Here is a 22,598-nt window from a genome sequence, read left to right as displayed (position 1 = left end):
ATTGTGGAAAAATTTTAGTCACAATTTGAATTGGGCTCTACAAAACGTATGTTAAGAAAACCCTTTTATAAGTTGCACTGCATTATTTTCATTGCCTCCAAATGTTAATGCAACACTGCAGAAAATCCTCAAGTTTTATCAAGAACATGACCTCGTCGGTGCTGCTTGGCAATGCAACTCTTGGGCCCCTTTACCCTTCTCTGATATCTTACTGCCAGTTGATTTATTATTTCGGTGGCCTGTATTCAAGAATTTGTATTTGTATATTAGTAAAATTCCATTATTTGTATTTCGATTTGTTGTATTCGCATTCAAGAGGCTCGTGAAGAAATGTCTGTAATTCTGCAAAGAGACCCCCGAACAAAAGCATATCAATTTACCTGCTAGAGTGATTGGGCTCGTGTGCAAATGGCTCGGCGTAGATGTTTCGCACGGGCGGTACGCGTCGCGGTAGTGGAGGCGGCACCGGATTATAGCCATCCATGATCGTATCACAATCGGAGTATTTCATTGATTTCATAGTCATTTTGGCGTTTGTTTTTTTGTAGCTTATTTTTTTATCTGGTTATTGTTTTCGCCCTTCAGCTTTTTCGTATCGCGCGTCTGTGCGAATTTTGCTTTTAAAATGATTTCAATTAATTTTCGTTATTTATTTTTATAACTTCGCATTTACAATTAATGTTACTTATGGCAACAATAATAAAAAGTCGGGCATGGGCGTGTTGAATTAAAAACTCGCCAATCCCCGTACGCTATTCGCCGTTCGTCGCCCGCCAAAAGTATCTTTCACTGTTTCGTTTTCACGCGTTTTACACTTCCCTATTCGCATACGTTCGCGCCTTATTATAATTGTAATTAAGTAAGTATGTTATTGTTATTGTTTTTGGTTTTTATTTTTGTTTTCTTTGCCGTTTTTGTTGTTTTAAAATTTACTGCTCGCTTATTTCGTTGCGAAATAATTCACATAAATTTCGCTGTCTCAGCGTGGATTCGCAGCAATTAAATGCGGAAAATTCGCGATTTTCTACGCCAACCGCTTGCGAAGACGCACAGAAGTGTCGCTGTGTCAGCGCACATGGGTGTGTTTGTGTGTGTGCTTTAATTATGTCACGCTGCATATGTGTTGGATTCAGTTTTCCGCAAGCGCTGCACTTTGTTTTTAAAAGTTGTGTTATTATTCCATTTTCGTCCTTTTTCTGAATTACTAATTATTCCTCCGCTGTTGGCTCTTTCGAATGTCGACGCGGCGTTCCGCGCTTCAGCAGCCGCGCGAAATCCCGCTGCAAATTACGGCAAGTGCGCCCTCGTGCGAGCGTTTGTCAACCGCCGTTTTGACGCATTTCGATTTAATGGAAAGCAAATATTATTTACTGCTTAAAAAGGGTGTACTCCGCGCTCTACTTGCACGCGACCAATGATGTGTGTGTGCAAGTGTGCGTGTGTTTATTTGCAACGCGTACAGGCAGCGGTCAAAACATTTTCCAGTGATTTTCAGTTGCGCTTACAGCATCACAAGTACAACAACACTTAACACCATTCATATTTGGCCTAGAAAAGAAGATAATCAAAATTTGAGGTTAGCTTTTAAATATACAATTAAAATCTATGCACGTATTTGTGACAAGGTTTTCCTCGTATTTTCTTGGTCGATTTTCGAAAGCTGAATGCTGAACACTGTACGCCATACTCCCAATGCTGCCACGCGTCTCATATGTGTGCACACGCACATATGCATGGGTGGTTAAACAATTAAAGCAGCCAGCCATTTCCCTTCATTAAGGCGCGCCACAACCACAACCACGGGCAAGCCGCGACCACCTACCGCTCGTGTAGCTAAAGACCCACATTGTGCATTTGTATATAAGTATTTGATAGTGAGTGTGAACAACACACAACCAACTTACAATCAAAACTAATCAACACCCAAATTCGTTAATGAATTTAAAAAAATTATCGAGCGAATTAAAAATCGTCGAAATGCCAGCCAAAATATTAAAAAAAAAAATTGTGTTTGAAACATTCAATCAAAACGATCATTATCAAGCCGGAGATTGCGTTGTTGGCGCTGGAATGTGGCGCAAATTGTGCCTCATCACGAAAGCGTATCGCCCAGCGCCAATCCATTCCGACTAATAAATGTTAAACTTCCATTGAAGTGAATTAGTTTATTAACAAAATATTTTAGAAACATTGGGTGATTCTCATACGTATGCAAAATACCTTAATTGAATTCATCAGACTTGTTACTTGGCGATTGTTTAATTAATGGGTATGCGAGTACATACAACATTTCCGATGAATTTCATCCACAAGACGGACGGTTGGACTTTTGATGATCAACCGCCGTGTATGACTCAGCGCCTGCTTTGTGAAATGTAAGCAGAATTCGGTTTTGATTTCATCATTTCATAATTACAGTTATGTAGCATGCACTGCACATTCACCACACTTAATATACCACACATACATACATACTTATGCCTTCATGTAGGCAAAACTCCTCTAATTATTACAATATTTATAGATATTTCTTGGAATACGAGAACAACGAATTTTATTTTATCACTCTCTAGAAAACAAAAGATATATGGGATCCTTTAACTCCTATTTGCAGCATAGGGCGTCTGGAAAAGACTGCAAAATATTGGTTGGAGTACTAACGAACGGGACACTGTCTCAGCCCATATCGGCTAATTAGCGGCTAGCACCGTTTTTCTACCACCGATCTCGTGTGATGTCTTGCTCTTTCTTTTTTTATTTTGTTTGAACCAGAACCATTTTGTGAGATCCAAGTTTAACAGTAAACTTTTTATCTCTATATCTAAGATTTTCATTACTGTGCTGTAGGAAAGGCTTACTTAAAGAGAGAAATCTTGCTCTAGTCCTGGATATTAGCATTATTAGTGGAAAATACTTTCTTTCACCCCCCTGCCTGACACCTTCTGCAGATGAGATTGAAAACAAAGTTAAGTCTGGCTGCATTCGTTGATCAAAATATCAAATCGTATTGTACATAAATTATAAAGAATGGAAAATGACTGGAAAATGGTTGATTTATTTCAAGTATACAATACGAAAAATTCTGCAATGGTTTCAGAAATGTTTTACTCAACCCGACAAACTATTTATAACATAATAAATCGTGAAAAAACAATAAAGAGATATAGCCAGAATCTGCAAGTGAAAGACCACGGAAAATATTTGAACACGCCGAACGGATTTTATTGAGAAAAGTAGCCGCGACCTCTCACTTTTCATCAAGAAAACTTGCTTCTCACGAAGCAATCGACCAAGTTTTACAAAAGCAGAATTATATTTCACGAGTTGCTCGAAGAAGCCTTTGCTCTCTGCACAGCGTACCTTTGATTTCGCTAGAACGCGCCAAGCTCAGGCAGATAGCTACTGGGATGATGTGGTATTCTGCGAAGGAACTAAGATCATGCGATATTAAAGCGATGAAGCCAATAGAATGTGGAGGCAGCCATTACAAGCGCTGGAAAGGCGGATAGGGATGCATTTCCAGCAAGGGAATGTGTGAATGTAAATGTGTAATCCAATATAAAATGTATGAGCATATTTAAAGAAAAAAGTTGCAGAAACACTCAGAAGGTCGAGCAGAGCTCAAAAACATTATTTTCGAGGAATAGCGCAAGATACCCCAGGTCTAAGATACTCAAAAACTGATTCATTCTATGAGGAGCAGACAACAGGGTGTTGGAGATGCATCAAGGTAGTCGTATCCATGAAAAGTTACATCAATATTGAATATATTCAGGATATTTACAGTCCGGTTCACTTGATTAGCGGCAATAATTTTCGCGTAAGAAAATGGCTATTAAAGCCCCCGTATTTGATCTAGCAGCACAAGGGTTTCTGATAATTCAAGAGAAGATTGCATCAGAATTTTATTCCATCTAACGGTATTCCGCAGCAGTAGTTGCAATATTGTGCTTGATTATTGGTTCGCTTGATAGCGAATGGATTCCAGTGAATGGAAAAAAGTAGAACTTAGTGACGGAAAGAAGTTTAATCTGCATGGGCCGCATAGGCACAATTACTATTTCCATAACTTAAAAAAGGAGAAAAGGTACTTGAGTCGACATCGCAGCCCTGTGTGTGTTTTCCTATGGGGAGCAATATCGCACTATGGCGCGTGCGAATTAAAAAAGCAAAGACTTTAGTGCCGTACAGAAAAAGGTGCTAAGCCGACTTAAGGTGTTTCATCAAACGTACACAGTTATGCATACATAATAAATATGTAATTCACGGATCTGAGCTAAGCTGCAAGTTTCCGATCGGAATGTTATTTTAAAGTCAATTTTAAACGTTGCATGTAACAGCAAGACTTTCAGTGCCCTAATAAAAAATGTGTAAAGTAAGATGACTATCACAATTTATCTACTCATTTCAAATACATATCCAAATCAACATGTGTATGTATTTGTATTTATACAATAAAATAAGAATAAACAAAAACAATATCACACAAGTCAGCATCAATCGAGTACAAAATGACGAGTATCTGAAGCAATTCCCACCCAAGTTGCAAGCCAACAAATCGCCTCGGCGCTTCTGCTGCGTCATTGCCGAATATTGGAAAAATCGGTGCATGTGAAAGTGTGGGGTAGCTTCAGTACCAATCAGCGTCCATGCAGTCAGCCTCATGGGCCCAGGCAGCAAGGTGGCAAGCCAATTCATGCGGCCTATGGCCATGACGTTAACATTTTTTATACCAATACCCGATTTCGTAAAGAAATCGAATGGCTGTACTATGAGCCGCTGTGGCATCATCGGGGTGTGGATTATGCTGCATATCGGGGATTTACCATTCGAATTTAATTTTGTGATAAAGCAAAACAAAGAGAATTCAGACGTGGTTCCTATAATCAAACTCGGCGCGCGCAACAGGAACCTGAGGGAAAGAGGGGCAACTGCGAAGAGACAGCATAAAAGTAAGGTGCAGTTAACACCATCACAAGTGGCCACTTTAACGGAAACAGAATTGTAACAAAGCTCTCTGCGAAGCGTAACAAGAAAATCCGCAATGCGCCAGCCACTTTGAGCTGCAGACTCGAATACAATTCCAGTAAATGAAGCCCGAATTGGCCGGCCGCATTAGACGGCGCACAGTGACCGCGACATGATCACACAAAAGCCTTTGGCGATTTCAAGGAAAATAAATTCATAACAACAAAACCAACATCGGCCAACATTAGGCTTACAACAAACTAAGCCGCAAGCAAACAAGAAAGCAACGATAAATGGGCAGAATGAGAAGACCGGCGGCTGGATATTGAGGATGTTTCATATAAAGAACTACTTGGCAAGCACGTATGGGTGTGTATGTGTGTGGCAGAATAAAACGTGGAAATGTAATAAAAATTGGCCAACAAGTGCACGTCGACATGTGGGCGCTCTCAGGTGAAGCGCTGCGGCTGACCGTTTGAGGTGGGTCCACTTGCGGTTTTTTTTTTTACATTTTTACTTCGCAGTACTTGTTCAGTTGTTGCTTGTAACTTGCATCTTCCGATTTCATACAACTGCTAACACATGTCTTTGGCAGATCATCTCTCCATGCTGTTAATCTCAGCTGACGTCGCGCCTGCAAAGCTCCTTCTGGCACTCCACGAGCTCGCAGAATATCCACTGGGATCAAGCAAATAAATGCAAGAAGATTAAGCACTTACTTGTACGTGTAATGGTACAAAATAATTGAGTGTAGCTGACCCAACCCAAAACCTACACCCAGCCAAGCCCAAAACCACTCAAGTGCCAAGCAGCTGCCAACCAATAAGCCAAGCAGCGAGTCTGCGATTCAGACAACAACCAACTGGAGGCAAGCTGTGTTCACGTCTAGACAAATACTTTTAACTTGCTTGTACTTGTACTCGTACACAACCGCCACCCCCTCCCTTCGCTCTATCCAAACGCACTAAGCACAGAAAGTTATCACTCATTAGTGAATTTGTAGATACGTCTTTCAGCCTTCCAAGTGTTTAGCTATGTATTGATGTTTTTGAATTTCGTTTCTAGTTTTAACTTGTGGATTGTACGCACACTTTTGCAGCGCCACGCGTTTCTCCGAACTTTTCAGCCGCGGCGCGAGTGTGTGGAGGCAGCCGCGTCTGGTGGAAATTCTTCTTCCTCTTCGCACAACCAATCAAGTATGAAATTTATGAGCAATTCTTGGCTTTCTTGCCTAAATGCAGTTCTCATGTTTATTTGTTGTAGGCCTCCTCTTCTGCAGTTTCTCCTCCTTCTTATTCTTCTTCTTCATCAGTAGTGTGTATAATTGAACAGCGAGTGGCAAGTGCATCGGATCATAAATCATGGAAGTTTATAAATATATCTATAGAAGTGCTCATTTTCAAAGATATAACCGTACATTGCCCTCCACCCTTCCGTCCACAACTAGCAAAAGCAAACAAAATTACAGAAAATTCAAAGAAATCAGCAGAAAGTGTGGAATGCACCGCTTCCTAGTTGCTAGGGATTAGCGCAGTGTGGCCGGGGAATTGGAGTATTGTGTGGATGGCTTTCTAAATATCAGGGAATGTCGGACTTAAATTCTGTGGCTGCAGATTTGATTGCAGGGAAATTCTAGCCTTCTGGCGAGCCATAATTTTTTGGAAGCGATTTAAAGTTATGGCTTCCAGACAATCCACGGCAATGAGATGCCCAGTGTGGATGGCAAACCGCGGCTTATTTTGTTGCAAAAATGTTCTTACGGAGACAATCGCATTGTTACTTTGTTTGTTGGCTTAGTCGCTTATTTATAGTCAGAGTTGTCATTTGACGCAGCTTTAAGCTGTTACACAATGGGCCGAGCATTAAAGACCTGTTTACTATCGCAGTGCAGTTAACTGCTTCACCGACGACGAAGTCGGCCCACACAGCCTGGCGGGCTAACAAGCAGTTGTGACTTACCGTGAGGCAGATTATTCGCGGGTCACATGTTAGGCTGTGTTATAGGGCTAAAGAGCAGTGAAATGCGGGAAGAGTTAAACCTTTTTTATGTAGTATACACAACTTGGGCAGTACAGTTGGTTTTTTATTTTTTTTGTTTTATTCTCCGACAACGAATGAATCGTCATTACATTTCTGTTTTAACTTCTATAACAAATGATAAAAGTCATGCCTTGGTGGCTACTGCAGATGGCCCAATTTGTGCTTAACTACCAGTTGATTGGTCCCGATTCTGAGTTCTATGCCCGCCATGAGCATGAAACATCAAATAATCCAATAATAATTTGTATACTGCAATTGAAGATAAGGAATTTATTGTCACCGCAAACAATCCATGACTAACAGCGAATGAGAATATTGAATTTAGTTGCGATCCTAGTCAAACCAGCATATTTTTCTACGACAAACATCAAATTGGAAAACCACTATGCGGTGAGGCCATTTATAGTTTTTGCAGCACGATGTGGCATTTGACCAGAAACGGGAACCATAAAGTTCCGCATTCCCTTGATTTAGTCACAGTCATTTCCGGCTATTTCATAAATCAAAAAGGCATCACCAGGTACACCATTATGAGTCCACAGAAGAGATTTAATGCGAATTACTGAGTTTAAGGAGTTTGGAAAATTCAATTTGAAAAAAGTTGGCAATAGAGTAATTTATTGGAAAGGCATTGCCTAAAGACAACACAGAAGAGTTGAAAAAAAATTAAGATATTGTAGCAGGAGTTACGATCTTGCAGTTCCACATATTCTCTTCTCCATATGCCTGCATTCAAAACGATCAGTTGGCGACAGAAAAGCAATAAACCAGCGCTGCGTAGACCGGTGCAGCAGGACCCAGAGAGCTGGCAGGCAGCTGGACTCACAGCCTTATTCCTTATCTGCGGTACATTTTTCATTAGAAACCAATGAACCGAAGGCGAGGTTTCAAGAAACCAAACATTTTGAATTGTACAAACGGAGATAAGTCACTTTTCTTCTAATATTTATGAAAGCAATGTGAAATTAGATTGATGATTTTTAACTTTTTAATTAAATAACTGATTATATTTGCAATCGAATGAAATAAGAGCGAAAAGATTTAAAAATTGTTTTTGAAAAAACTAACTCGCTAAAATGAGGCAATACAAGGCTCCACAGACGGAAATGGTGAAAAGAGTGTACAATTTCGCTGACGCATTGTATGGGAAAACTAAGAGGTGAGTGTCAAAATACATAGTTAGTTTCTGTAAACAAAAATGAAGGGTTAGGTTAAGTTAATGTACAGGAAGGGCCGTGACAACTGTCGGACGTTTCTGAAGCGATGCTGTGTAAGAACAGCATTCTTCTGATTCTCTTTATGCTTATGGCAAAATTAGTTACCATATTTTATTAAAAATTTGTAATCCATAGAGGCTAAAACTCTTCAGAAGTCATGCAAGAACGATATTGCATGTTTTATTTCTGTGGACGAATGGCATTAACTAGACCTCTGTAAATGGGGATTTATGTGGGATAAGTTAAAAAGCCAGAATAACGTCAAATAAGAACGATTCAAGTGTTAATAAAATAAATAAATAATTGGCGCGTACACTTCTGGTAGGTGTTTGGCCGAGCTCCTCCTCTTATTTGGGGTGTGCGTCTTGATGTTGTTCACCAAATGGAGGAGCTTTTTCATGGCAGAAATACACTCGGAGGTTTGCCATTGCCTGCCGAGGGGCGACCGCTATTAGAAAAATGTTTTTATTAATTTTGCTTTCACCGAGATTCGAACCAACGACCTCTCGGTAATCACGCACCAACCCATTCGGCTACGGCGGCCCGCCAACGATTCAAGTGTTGCCCGCAGAAAATTTGGGGCAAAATACCAGACGAAGTCGCCCGTACCACCCGCTCTGAGTTTTAAAAGTGTTTGAAGCTAGTAAGAAAGAATGAGATATGAACTCAATAATAAATGGCGTTAGAAAATATTGTAAACAACAAATAAAATAAGTTTTCGATCTAATTTCTGAGTAGTTTCTCATTATTTCGAAGGTTTTAGCACGCCAGTTATTAGGGCCTACGCTGTAAGCAGAAAATTATCTTTTATTTTTTCTCTTTTAAAAGTGAGATAGAAAGGAAAAAAGATAAACAAAGCTCTACAATTACGTCAGCTTAACAGCTGATTCTGCCAAACTCACTGAAATTCACAGTCTTTCGATAAGCGCACAACGTTCGGTATTCTCTCAAAACTAATTTCGTTCGTTTAATTGACGTTTGATGTTAAAAAATGTTTCGACATAAGGAAAATCGTCACTATATTAGCAAATCTACATGCAAACATATCGCAATAGCCAGTTAATGCAATCCAACTAAAGTTTCAAATGTATGTACCTCCGAAACCCCCACACATACACACGCATACAAGCAGAGGCATTTCGGTTTATCCCCATACAAATAATAAAACATTCAGTTCGATCCGATCCAATTAGAACGGCATGGATAGGCACTTCAGAAACATGCTGGAGCACTCACATACATGCATAGGTACATATGTACGGATTGTTTATGTATGGGTTGACACGCAGTGAAATGTAGCGGAACAGTCAACATTAATTAACAATAATGTTGTTTAAGTTTTTATGTTAAATAAAATTGAATGGAACATTAACATGTTGGAAAATACATTTTCGAACTGAAGCCCTCAGCCTTCGCTCCCCCTTCAGTGTGTGCATTTGGTAATTTTAGTTCCTTCTTTCGATCGTTAAAGGCAAGGCATACCCGTACTCGTAAAAGGCTGCACACTTCGCCTTCGCAGATGCGTCAAGAGTCGGTTTACACATTTCGAGCTGCTCGTTACACCTGAAGGCCGCAGTGCCATTGACGCAAATGTGGTGTAAGCTTGCGGTGACGGCATTCCTTCATTGGTAAGTGCGTGCGTGTGCGAGCATATCGGTGGCAATCGAAGAGACCGTTAAATCAGACTTGGACGTGCAGACAAGCAAACATACATACATAGGCCATAGACCCTTCAGGGAAGGCCGAATTGGTATACTCATTGCCGTTCAGTTATTAGTATTTAAAAAAAGAAATCATACTCGTCCGCCGTTGGTCACTAGAATGGTATCAGTCGTACAGTTATTTTCTGTTTTGTCTGAAAATTAGACGATTTTTATAAGATAAGAAAGTTTAAGAAAAACTGTTCAAAATAAAATTCGATCACAAAAGAAATAAGGGGAGTAAAGTATTAAGTTTATATTTGAAAGCTTTTCGCAAAAGGGAGTCTTTTTCAGCATTTATCAGCAAACATTTCAAAACCTTGTCTTGTACCGATATGATAATGGAGTGCAACATAGACTGGCCCACGGAGCAAAGAGCCAAGTAACATAAAAATGTGTGTGCGGTTTTTTTGGGTAATGAACTTTCACAGATATCAAAATGTATGGAAATACGAAATTTATTTCATGCATTTTGTTCCAGACTCTTTAATAAGCATTACCAGCGCCGATGCACTAGAAAGGCATAGAGAAAGCCTCTTCAGTTGACTGAAAAAAGGGCAGCAATCGGGCATGTCTATATTTTTCAAAATGAATCCCTATTTTCCTCGGACACGGACTCACGCGTGAACAGCTCAACCGATTTCGCTAATTCTTCTTTTGTTGCGTTTATTACTCTCAGGAGGAGGTTCTTATGAAAGAAAAAATTAAGAAAGTAGCGCGAAAAATCAGAAAATGTAAGAATACTTAACCGCCATATTACATTTTCTAATGATTTTCTAATGTAACCTTAGACGACTTAAACTTTTTTAATGTAACCTCATGGCGTTTGACAGAATCAGACTGATAAGATAGCTGGAGAATTAATGACATACAAATCGATTGAGTCCGTTACTAACCCTTAATCTTATTCCTTCAATATTTGATGAATTCGCGGTAATTTTTTTTGGAATTTTTGAGTAGTTAACCAATTTATGTACCTGAGAGGAGCTTCATTTTAAGAAAAAAAAGACTCTACTTTTATGAAATATTGTAGAATATTTTCAAACGTTGAATTCGAATGGAGTGCATGTTTTTTTTATTTTTTAACTGGTCTAGAATTGGTTGTTTTAGAAACATATTCTACTAAAATTTGTTTAGCTAGTATGAACTAATATTTCAACTAGTAGTTTGCTGATGCATGACCGAATAACGGATATTTCGTAGGACATCGCAGAGTTAAAAATAACATTTGCTCACATGAAACACGGAATTGGGTGAGCTGAAATATGAGCTCGTGGTATTTTAGTTCACAACCACTATTTCATAAAAGAAACTAAGCAGCTCATCAATGCCATAGGATTGGAAGAGGCAATCAAGGCTGGCAAGCGGCAGAAATTCGTTTATTTTTTCTTAATTTTTAACAGTTTAGCTAAAAACTGTTCAAATGCATGTACAGAACATTTCTTGAAACTTTTTCTAAAGTATATCATTAAGAACTGGTTTCGCTCCCCTCTACCTCTCCCACTCACGCAAATGGGTATTCATTTGTTTCGTTTTATAAGATATTATTTGTGATTTCGTTTAATTTAAATTTTATGACCATCCCGGTTCGAGAAACGATGAGTACCAGCAAGGGCAATATAACAAGATGTTGCGGCAATTTGGAACACAGATAGAGATGAAGTTTAATAATCGTTACAATGACAATAAACACACGAAGGTGCGAACAAATTTTATTATTTTCTACGAGTAGATATCAACGCTGCCCAAAGAGTGGTTGAACAAATATCGCTGGAATCAACCAAAACGAAGATCGTGGATAAGCGCGAAGAATGGAAGATGTAGCGAGAAAAAATGTAAACTCATAAATTTAGAGGCAATAAAACTTTCAAGACAAATATCTACTGAACGCGCAAGTGAAATAAAAATCCACAAAAGCCAACGCAGCTGCCAGCAAAGGCTTGTGCGGGAGGCAGAGCGAGGGGTGAGGAAGACTCTCACGATCGCTGTGGTGGGTATGACGAGCGATCGCTACTGCTGCTGTACATTATAGCTGGCGTTCAGAGGTCGGCGTGTTGCCCGTTGTGGTTTTTCTGGTGTAACGGGCCAACGCCACAAAATATATACAAATGTAAGTACGTATTCTTGGCATTGCGCACAGATGTTGGTGGCATCCAAAGTGCGTGGCAGCTCAGCGAAAATTACACAATGCATCATTCTCGCCAGTCCCGGTCATAGCGACAGCCGCAGCAGCAGTCACAGCGGCAGCAAGCTGGGGGGATTAATTGTGTGTGTGAGAGTCGGCCACGTAGCGCAGCATACGATTTGGGGATTTGTAGCATAATCGACTTAAATCATAATGAAAGCAAAATCCAATAAATATTAAATGTGTATATCAAGAGCAATAAAGTCAATTAAACGCTTGTACGCCAATTCGCTGATGCCCTTGTGACCCCATCGGGCACCCTTCCGCACCCGAACTGAAATGAGCCGTTTCTGATATGCAGCCTTAAGTGCGTACATATACATACATAGGTATATATGTAAATATACGTGAGTGAAATTGAATGTTTTGTTTTTGTTTTAAGCGGATTTATATTTATTTCAACTCGCTGGTAAATGCAATCTTTGATTTCTCTGTGAATGCCTTTGTAATTATTGAAAATTTATGACTTACAAATAAAACTGAAATCGTACGTAACAAACATCGCTCTGATAAGAACAAGCGCACACATGCCGCTGGTGATAAGTGAGTTGAGATATGCGGAAATAAAAATGGGAAATAAACTCAAGTGGCTCGCTCTCAAGGGCCTGCCGCCTTGCCTTTCCAGCACAGCATCACAGCCACTCGGCGCGTCTGCAACATCTGCAGCAACATGACACTTATTGCATGTTGCTTGTTCATTGCGCACACACACACACTCTCATACATACATATTTTCATTTTTTAATATTCTTGTTTTCATTCCGTTGCCTTCTCCCACTGCGCGTCCACTGGCTGTGTGGAATTCTTCCTTTCTTGGCTGCTTAACAAATTGAGTGATCTTTTATTCTGCTCCTCTTGTTCTTGTTTTTTGTTATGAGAAAAGAAATAAAAAATGTTTTCAACAATTTTATTGTCAATTTTTATGGCAATTTTTATGTGTGTTGCTGATAATTTGAATGTGCGTTCCTGTCACTTGATGACGTGCTAATGTTGCAGTCACAAATTAGTGAACAAAATGGACAAAATATGGGAAAAAGATCAATAAAGAAATGATTTGAAGAAACGAAGATGTGATTTGAAATCGCCTCAATGAATGATATGAGAAAATGAGTTTCGAAGCAAGCAAAGCAGGGCGTATGTGTGGGTGTTATACATATATTTTTACACTCATTCACATATGAGTAGGCGTGACCATCTTATTTCTTGTCATCAAACTTCTTACTTAACCCCCCACTATGCAAACCTAAATCGAACTGGGGTCCGAAATCCTTTTCTGGTTAGTTCTGCCACAAGAAACAGGGACCTGATGAATTTACAAAAGTGGTTATAGATTAAAGACTCATTGGTCTATGTAGCTAGACCAAATAATTTATTTTTGCTACACTAAGTGGTATTAAATGATCAAAATGAACGATTTTATAGAAGTTGAAGAAAAATTGTGAATTCAATGCATTTTTATGCTATGAACGAAGCGGTATTAGAAAATGCGACAAAATCAAGATAAAAATTATCACCTTCAGAAATTATTATCCGCCTATAGGGTGCTTTTTTGCAAATATAAAAAAATATGAAATTATGAAAATATATTTGTTATTGCTGTGGAGCACTGGAATCTTTAGAAAAAAATGTATGCCAACTTCTTCAAACAATCAAAAATCATCAGAATTCAAGTAAAATTTTTGATCTCGAAATTTGGATAATTTTGAAGGATCTACAAAATGCAACCGTCAGTAAAACTTTTTAGAACGACTAAATTTTTAGTTTAAAGGCACTACATTACTCGTGTTGGTACACAATTTTCTATATAAAACTAGAGGATTGATATATGAAGAATAATTATTGAGTTATTTGGTAGAAGCCTGTACTAAATCTTTTAGGGAAACAAGTGTCCGTCGTCTCAGCGCTTAGATTTAAAAGTATGGCGCTATGGAAAGGCCGGTGGTTTGGCCACGCCTCTATTTTGCACGCTCTGAATAGTCACAAACAAGAAATGGACTATTCTATTCCTAGACTTTCTCTTCAAGATGAGCATACCGTCGGGAATAGAGTGGCAGACACAAGGGCCATGGATAAAGGGGGAATTAAATTTCCGTACAGATGTTTCCAAACTAAGCGATAAGGTTGGCTATGGAGTACTTTTGAAGCAATTGGGACTTTAGCTAACCGCTATCAGACTACTGCAGCGTCTGTCATAAATATATATAAATACTAAGATCAAGGGTAGCACAGGAATGCCGGGAAGCCCTAATGATATTAGTGTCGCATTCAAGGCCAGCCTTATTTATGTTCTGGGGCACAGAGATATTGAGGGAACTTGTAAAGTGGATGAGCTAGCCAGAAAAGGTTGAATATTCCGTGATGGAAGTATCATTGAGATACCTATGGCCACGAGTAAACTAATAATCGACAACAACATTATTCAAGAGACCAATGGGGCATGGAGAGATGAAGACACATGTGTAACAGCTGGACTGCGGTGACCGCAAATAAATAAGAAAACAACAAAGGAACTGCTTAGTCTTTCAAGAGAGGATATCTCGAAGGTCGTGGCATGTATAACCGCTCCTATGAATATTATAGAATTTGTAGAGATGAGGAAGGGGAAGAAACAGTAGAGCACTTCCTTTGCAATTGTCCAGCCTTAGCTATATTAAAATCAGAGCAGGTTGTCTAGTTAAATAAATACTTTTTTAACTCTCTTAAGCAACTGTGTGGCGTGGGGATGGGACCAATCCTGCGCTTCATGAGAGCCACAAAATGGTTACACGAAGGAAAATAAATAAGGTTCCCTTGTCGAACAGTGGTATCACAACGGACCTGTAAAGGCTAAGTGAGTTGGTCGTACATCCCGACTATCTACTACCATAACCTAACCTAATCTATTTCATGGAAAAATTCATATTTATTATTATATTTATTTTTGTTATTAACTTACGACTGTTGATGAACCAATTTGTATTTTTGGTTTTAATTTTTTTTGAAAATTTTTTTAATCTCTGTATTAATATAATCCCGATGCAATAACATAATGGCCTATGTGCTTTATAAATACTATTTAGTAGGAAAATACATAAAGAGAAGAAAACACGCTGATAAGACTGCCGTTTGCTCAAGTATTTCCAGCATTAATAGGAAAAAGTGACATTAGACAAAGTAAATGAGACGAAAATAAGAGCGGAATGAAACAAAGCAGTAGCAGCAATGCCTCAACTCAACAACACTAACCAAATAAAGAATAACCGAAAGCGTGGCAAATCGAAACGCCAACTAACAAATCCTTTACAAAGTGAGAATCGCCAACTAAAATGTTTAAAAATTAAGCCAACAAAAGCTTCATAAAATAAATACCCAGCAGCACCAGAGACAACAACTGCAATGGGTGCACCGAGCGCGTTCACTGATGCCAGCCAGCAGTCAGTTAAACAGACAGACAGACAGTCGTCGCATGGCTGGGTCACCGACTTACTGTCACGCTGACAGCTGAGAGGGCACAAATGCCGCAGACTCTATGGCAGATTTGGTCGGTTGATGCCGCAGGGCACCCAATGCAGTAGCAGAGAAGTGAGTAAAGCAGCAGTGCACTGAGTTTACTTGCAGGCTAAAGTGGAATCATTTTTTCTGCGCCATCAAAGAGCGCACCAAAAATAGCCAACAAAGTGTGGATTGAGTGCCAGCCGCTTTTATTATTCCTAAGTATTGCTATTGTTATTGTTATTGTTGCTGAGTCAAGTTGATGAGGAATGCAGTTGATAGAGTAAATAAATAAATAAAATGATAAAGACCAAAGCTGTACGCTTTCGACGAGCTGGGGTGGGCAACGTAACGGCGATCGACGCTGAATGCCTTTGTTGCAAAACTGCATCTGCCTCCGCATTTGAAAACTTGGCGCACTATTTACAAATTGATTTCAATTTGTTATTTAAATTTTAGTTTTTATATTCACTTCGATTTTTAGTGTTGTGAGTCGGTGGATGCGCAACGGCGTGGATATTTAAAGCATTTGTTTACGCTAATAAAATGCGGTTGATCTCATTTTGTCGTCGTGTCGTGGAAAATAACGGCAGCGGCCATAAAGTTTCTCACAACAAATGCTTAACTTTTCCTATTTTATGTACGCACTAATGCATATGCAGCACTTGGACAGACGAAGTGTGTGTGGAAGGCATAATAGAAGGTACCAACAACAAAAAAAAAAGAACCAAGAAACCGTTAGCTGCATCGCCTTATCGTGGCGGTGGAGTTAATTGAACTTCTGTGTAATGTCAGATGCCGTCAATTGATCTACTTTTCTAATCAGATGAAGCGCTGGTAGAACCAAAACAAAGCACAAAAAATAAATTTCAACTGCGTGTTGTCAACATTTTCTTTGTGTCTTTTATCGTTTTTTCATCATCTCGAAGTGCGGCAAATGGGTGCGACATGGGCGTCGATTGTATCTACGCGATGCCGCAAGTGTGAATTTGTCGATAAAAGCACGCAGTAGATTAATTCGAGCATCGCGCAGACGCCAGCAATAAAAAGAAACCAATAATCGAAATTAAAACAATTGTGGTGCTGTGTTGTTGCTCTACTAGCTAAGTTTCATTGGCAGCAAATTTTTCAACTTCGCATTTGTTTGATTTACAAATTGGTGTTTTTGTTGTTTTTACTTAGCGAAGTGGCGCAGGGGAGAAGTGATGGAAGGAAAAGGCTGTCTCCCACTAGCAGCCAGTCTACGCCCAGACGAACGCTGTATGTTTGTATGTAAGTAAATGGTTGAGCGGCCCTGTTTCCCATATTCTTCCTTTCAGTTTCTTTTCGAGTTCGTGTCTTTGCTGTTTGCTAACATTTTATGCTCTCAATAAATATTAACATTTCAACATTTTGTAATTTTTGCTATTATGTAGCCGCCAATGCCTGCTGCCGCGCCACAGACAGAGGCGGCTGAGCTAATATTCAGCAGTCAGCAACGACGTTAGTGACTTTTCAGCGCTTAGCACTTCCATATGCCACTAAATTCATAAACACTTTCGCAAATATGCAGACAGAACTCATCTCGCACATACTGTAACCAACCCTGTAGGAATATCTAAACTACTGAGAAATTTTTAGTTCAAGAGTACATGGAACGGGAATAAATCCGGGCCTGATCGAGCCTAAACATAAAGGCATTAATCGTCAATTATATATAAACGAGCAAATATCGCTAATTTACTAATTTACGGTGCCTCCCGAAGTAAAAGTAAAGACACATTTTTATCCATGGAGTTACTCTTAGTAGATATTGGCACGAATTTTTTACACAGCATAAAGGAGAACTTTGCGGGAATTTCTGCAGAACGTACAGATCTCATCTATGGGAGTCTCACACTAGTCTCAAGCAACTTAAAAAGGTATGCCAAGGGGAGACATTTCCTGATCAGTTGCTCATATGGAAAAGAAATGAACACCGTCTGGGTCAAGCCTTTTTTAATTTTCGTCATCGAAGGTACCGTCACATGTATGGTTTGTGGAACATGCTCCCACAAACAGTATAACATTCGTCCCTCTCGGCTGATTCCACCTGGTGACTGCTAAAAGCGATTCATCAAGTTGGAGCCGCGCTTGTGCTTTTTAGATAATATACACCAGGTAGCAGGACCCAGGTTCCTCTCCTAATTGCGTATGTGGGTTATGCGCTATCAATAGCCTCCATTACTACTTTGCATTCAATGGGGCATGGGAAAGTTGCAACATCGTTGCTCTATATCGACTCGTCGTCTGTTTGGGTTCGTCTTACCTCAGGCGGTCGTGCTTGTCGTCTGCTCGTAAATAAAGTCACCCCCACAGCTGATCTGTTTCAATATGGCTTTTCTGGATGACACATTTGGGATATTCTAGCTCGGTCGCATTCGCCTTACTTCCATTTTGCGATCCCCTTCTATGTTTCGGAATTTTATAACAATCCCTACTGCAAATTTTTTTACTGCTTCCATTTTCTCTTTCGAGTGCAGAATTTGCGTTATCGGGTTATCTGGGTTGGGGACGACGCCAAGGACATTTGTGAGCTCGATGCGTTCATCGAGTCATGGCTCCAAATTCACTAGAAGCGAACCAGTTCGGTATTAGCTAGAGCACTTTCCTACAGGGCATTCGCATATGTAAGCACAGACACATACATACAGGCGCAAGTAGGTGCGTATCTACCAGTTTTTTTTTTACCTTTTTTGCTATCTTAGAGCTTTATCCTTTTTATTATAAACAAAATTCATTCTTGCTTGTTTTCCCCTGACACTCGAGTGGCACCGCCTTTCCACTGATAAGCTCGTCTCTCCCCTCTGTGTGACGTACGTCGAGTTGGCTGTTTGAAGAAGAACGTCTTAAGCAGATTTTAATCTCGTTCAAGTGCAGTATGGAGCGGCGGTTGGCTGCCACTTTCACATCGTCCTTTAGCCGTCTCTTTCTGCTCATTGTTGTTTTTCCTGTTTTGGCAAGCTCATATTTATGTGGAAGTGTGTGTGTGTCATACACACTTGTTTATTTGTATACGTATGCGTCCCTTTGAATCTGCATTTTCAGATACCGAAAGGAATAAGCAGAGCACCATTTTAAAAGCTCATAACATGATTTATGTATCTCTTCATAAGACGTTTCATATTTTGTTATGCCGTAAGTACTTGTGAAATGGAAGGATGAAGGATAAAAGCCTTGTTCAAGGCAAATGTAAATGAAAAGGGTAACAAACAAGAACTGAATTGTAGCACACGCAGCAACAAAAGTAAAATGCTTTTGCTACAATTGAACTCCAAAATACGTACATTTTTGAAGAAGAAACAGGGCCAGCAAAAAATAAAATTTGCATGATCTCGAGCTTTTTTCTAAAGTTTGGTATAAAGAGGAATGTGTGATTCTACTTGTACAAAAGGCTCAGGAAAAGTGCATTACAAACATTTAGTACTGCAGAAAATTCTAGCCACAGCTCGAAGGCGAAATGAGAATGAATGAATAGAATTAATTACTGGGAGAAAATGAATGCGGGGATACCCCACCTAAGTATCGGAAAATGATCAAGTGGGCTGTAATACCGTGGAGGGTTGCTAGAAATAATTGTTCTAAAGCATTAAAAGGCAACTACGCATAAAATCTAAATCAGTACTAATAACTCCTGCATGCAAGTGTGTGAAGTCTGTGCTCTTACTTGGAACATTTCTCAGAGGTGTGGCTTAAGTGCTTGAGAAAAATTTTACTAAGCTTACTTACAACTTAGGGTTCGGACATTATTCGAGGCATTGACTTCTGCCATCGAAGGCAAACTAATTTAGTTTTACTTATTTGGGATGGATTAGTGATTGATCTCACAACCAGTTTCTTTCAGAAATTTATATAGCTTATGCAATGATCCCAGTGGTTGTCTCTTAGAAGACCGAGAGGGCCGCATCCGGCAAAGATTTCGTGTCGGAGTGAGTCGCTATTTTGATATTCTAACAATATGCAATGACCGATGCACACCCATCACGAAATGGGCATTTGCTAGGAGCGGCTCGTAGAAGGCATTGCGCATTAGTTAAAGTGGTATGTCCGAGGCGTAGGCGGATGAATAGGGATGTCAGCGGCAAGATTAGGTTTTGCTCTGGATGAAATGTTATGAGGGATGATCACGAAAAGAATAAAGAAGGCTATTGAATCGGGTTAGAGAAATTTGGTCTGAATTTTGGCATTTTCTGCAAATTACTTAATTATCCGCATTTCATCAATTTCACTCTCATTTAATTGGTCAGACGCCAAAATATTTAAAGAAAATTATTGACAACCGTAGTGGGTGCGTGCTGCTGACTGACTGACAGCTTCCCTAGCCTGCCCAAAATTTTGAATCTAAGTTTATTTTTCAACTCCTCGTTTGCCACACACTTTCGTACAATTCTCCGATACTGTTTGATTGCTTCGTAACCATCTGCAGGAGCGCGCCACCACAGTGTATATGTGCCACATCTGTCTGTATTGCACGGCATGAGAAAGAAAATAAAAGCAAAAAATAAAAAAACTTTACGCAAATTCGAATCAAACGCAGTAATCCGAACACACTTCAAATGCTAGTTCCGCAGTGTTACAAGATGTAGCAACAACAATCAACAGTTAAACCAGTAGCACTTCACATGTACACAACAGCAACAACAACAACCACAATTGAACTAATAACAAAGCACAGTTCAAAAGCAAAAAACCAACATCAATCCAACGAAACGATGCTGGAAACACTACAAAAGTATCAATTTGGGAATTCTACTTCTCAATTGATTCCAATTTAGCTAATCATTTGCTATTATGAGGTCATGAGTTTGCACGGCGTGAGAAGTGAGCCCAGGCTTTAAATTCGAAGCCAACCCAGTTCGAGGCAGTCGAAAGTGAAATACAATTTCAACTGTAACTGAATCCGAAGTCGGAACAACAGTAACAATAAAAACTACTAAAAGTCAATAAGTCAAATGTGTAGGCAAAGACAAGACCAAGAACAAAGGGAAAACGTGAGTCAGGGACTTAGTGCTGAAGTGGCTGCGGATGAGTAGTCAGATGAAACATTCGATGCAGACATAGCCGTTGGATGAGTAAATCGGCGACTAGAAATGCAAAGAGGGCGGCTGGCTCATGCAAAAACATAAACGAACAGGTTTTCAAGCAACTTGAGCGAAGGTGAGACGCTGAAGGAGGAGTGCGCCGTGAACTTATACGATACTACAGCATCTCGGCAACACTAGCGAGTAGAACTGAAGCGGACACAGGAAGAGGAAAGTGCGCTGAAGGGAAGTGCTGAGCGGGCACCATGAAGATGTGTTGGCACTTTTGAGGCGCTGCTCCTAAGTAAAGGCTTCAAAAACGATGGGAGACGACGTCAGCGGCTTTCAACGCAGCGGGTGCGTGGGGAATGAACGGAATTGTGAAAAAACAGGCAAGATGCAGATGCAGAAGATGAGATGAAGACAAGTGCGCCCGGACTCAATTGTGTTGCATACAACTAAGCGAAAAGGAGTTGCACGCGGCAGTAAGTTGCTATATGTGGCAAAGTATTTTAAGCACTTTTATTGCATGCGCGGCATGTGGCAGCAGTACAGGCACACACGCCACTATCTGCTGCTGCTGTTGAATAGTTTGGGGCATGAATGGCGGAATGGCTGAATGACTGTGCGACTATTCATCTATGCGTTTGCGATTATTTAAATACTGTTTTTGTTTTTGCAGTCATTCGCGTTTCCAGTCGATTAAGTGCGTGACTGCAACGCGTTTCATAAATACTTGCAATATGCTTACCAAAACACCTACACATACACGCACGCACACACATACACATGCCAATACCTTGGCGAACGAAGCAAGTGAATCGGTAGGATCGGTGAGCCAGTGGGTGGGGCGCACGAATCGACCGAGGCTAAGACTCTTTGCCTTCTACTTCAGTTTCAACACAAATGCGCAAATTTGTAGCTTTGCAGACAACACAAGAGCTAAAGGCAGCAGCGGCACCTTGCGTGCAGTTTTCGTGCTGCGAGTTCAACGTGCCACATAACCGCTTTATTTGGTACTCAATTAAAATACTGCCTCTGCTCTGGAGATACATTCAGCCGAACCAGGCAGCTCAAGAAAATCACCTAAAAGTTCCAAACTCTTGAACAAAATGCGCGAAACTTCGCCAGTGTGGCGCAGATAGGAGGGTGAGCGCCTGATGACAACCTGCCGGCAGGAAGTGCTCATCTTCATTGACTGCTGCTGCTGCTACTCGCGGACTGCATAGTCGATTTGTTTGTTTTCATTCAGCCACTGAGCCGTTCACCTCAGCCGCCAACTCATTCATTCATTCATTCGCCGGTTCGTTCAGCCGCGCGTTTGTTCTTTTGCTCATTTAGTTGCGCCAAAGTATCTTTCAGTTACACTTCTGTCGCCGCTTCACTTTGCGATTGACTACATTTTGCTCGACGCTTCTGATGCTGCCGCTACTGCCTGTCTGTGCTGCTGTTGCTGTCTTTGATTTTGTGCAAAAATTTACGATTGCACTGCGGTGCTTGTTGCCTGTCTTTCGGCTGGCGGCATGCGTGGCTTTGCCGGTAGATTTTCGTTTAATCGTTGCCTTTCTGTGTTGCAGCGATGAGCTCCACTCCTTTGCATTGAGGCGGCATACACATCTAAGTGTGTATGCGTGTGCCTAAATGAGTGTGTGTGTGCGCTTATGCGAATGTAGCTGTCGTCTCGCGCCGTGCCTCACGCTAATTAAATATCTATGAATGGCGGTTTGCTTTTATTTGCCTTCGGATGACAAATTTCTTGGGGCTGTTGTCAATGCTGTTAGTTCATTTGAGTACATGCCACCGTGCGTGTATGTATGCGTATGTATGTATGTGGATATTTGCGTATTTGCTTATTTGCCCGCTTGTGGATAGGTAAGTACGTATATTTGGATGTTAATACAGAAATTTAAGCAGCTGAGGGAAATCTTTGCCAGAGAAGAAATAAATTTTGCAGATGTGAGTAAAATTAGGTGGCATT

At 40.2% G+C, this 22,598-nt stretch overlaps 1 protein-coding gene across 2 annotated transcripts in view; it reads right to left on the bottom strand.

Moving 5' to 3' along the window:
* Positions 1 to 22,598, bottom strand: part of LOC128856810 (teneurin-a) — a 327,215-nt gene that overhangs the window by 279,446 nt on the left and 25,171 nt on the right. For both annotated transcript variants that reach the window (XM_054092157.1, XM_054092158.1), the window contains exon 2: positions 381 to 1,548. In XM_054092157.1, the coding sequence (XP_053948132.1) occupies positions 381 to 526 (146 nt within the window). In that variant the 5' untranslated portion in view covers positions 527 to 1,548. The remainder of the gene's footprint in view (positions 1 to 380; positions 1,549 to 22,598) is intronic.

Source organism: Anastrepha ludens, chromosome 3, assembly GCF_028408465.1.
Source record: "Anastrepha ludens isolate Willacy chromosome 3, idAnaLude1.1, whole genome shotgun sequence".
Taxonomy (NCBI): domain Eukaryota; kingdom Metazoa; phylum Arthropoda; class Insecta; order Diptera; family Tephritidae; genus Anastrepha; species Anastrepha ludens.
Note: the sequence above shows the minus strand (reverse complement) of the source record. Positions and strands in the feature narration are given on the sequence as shown.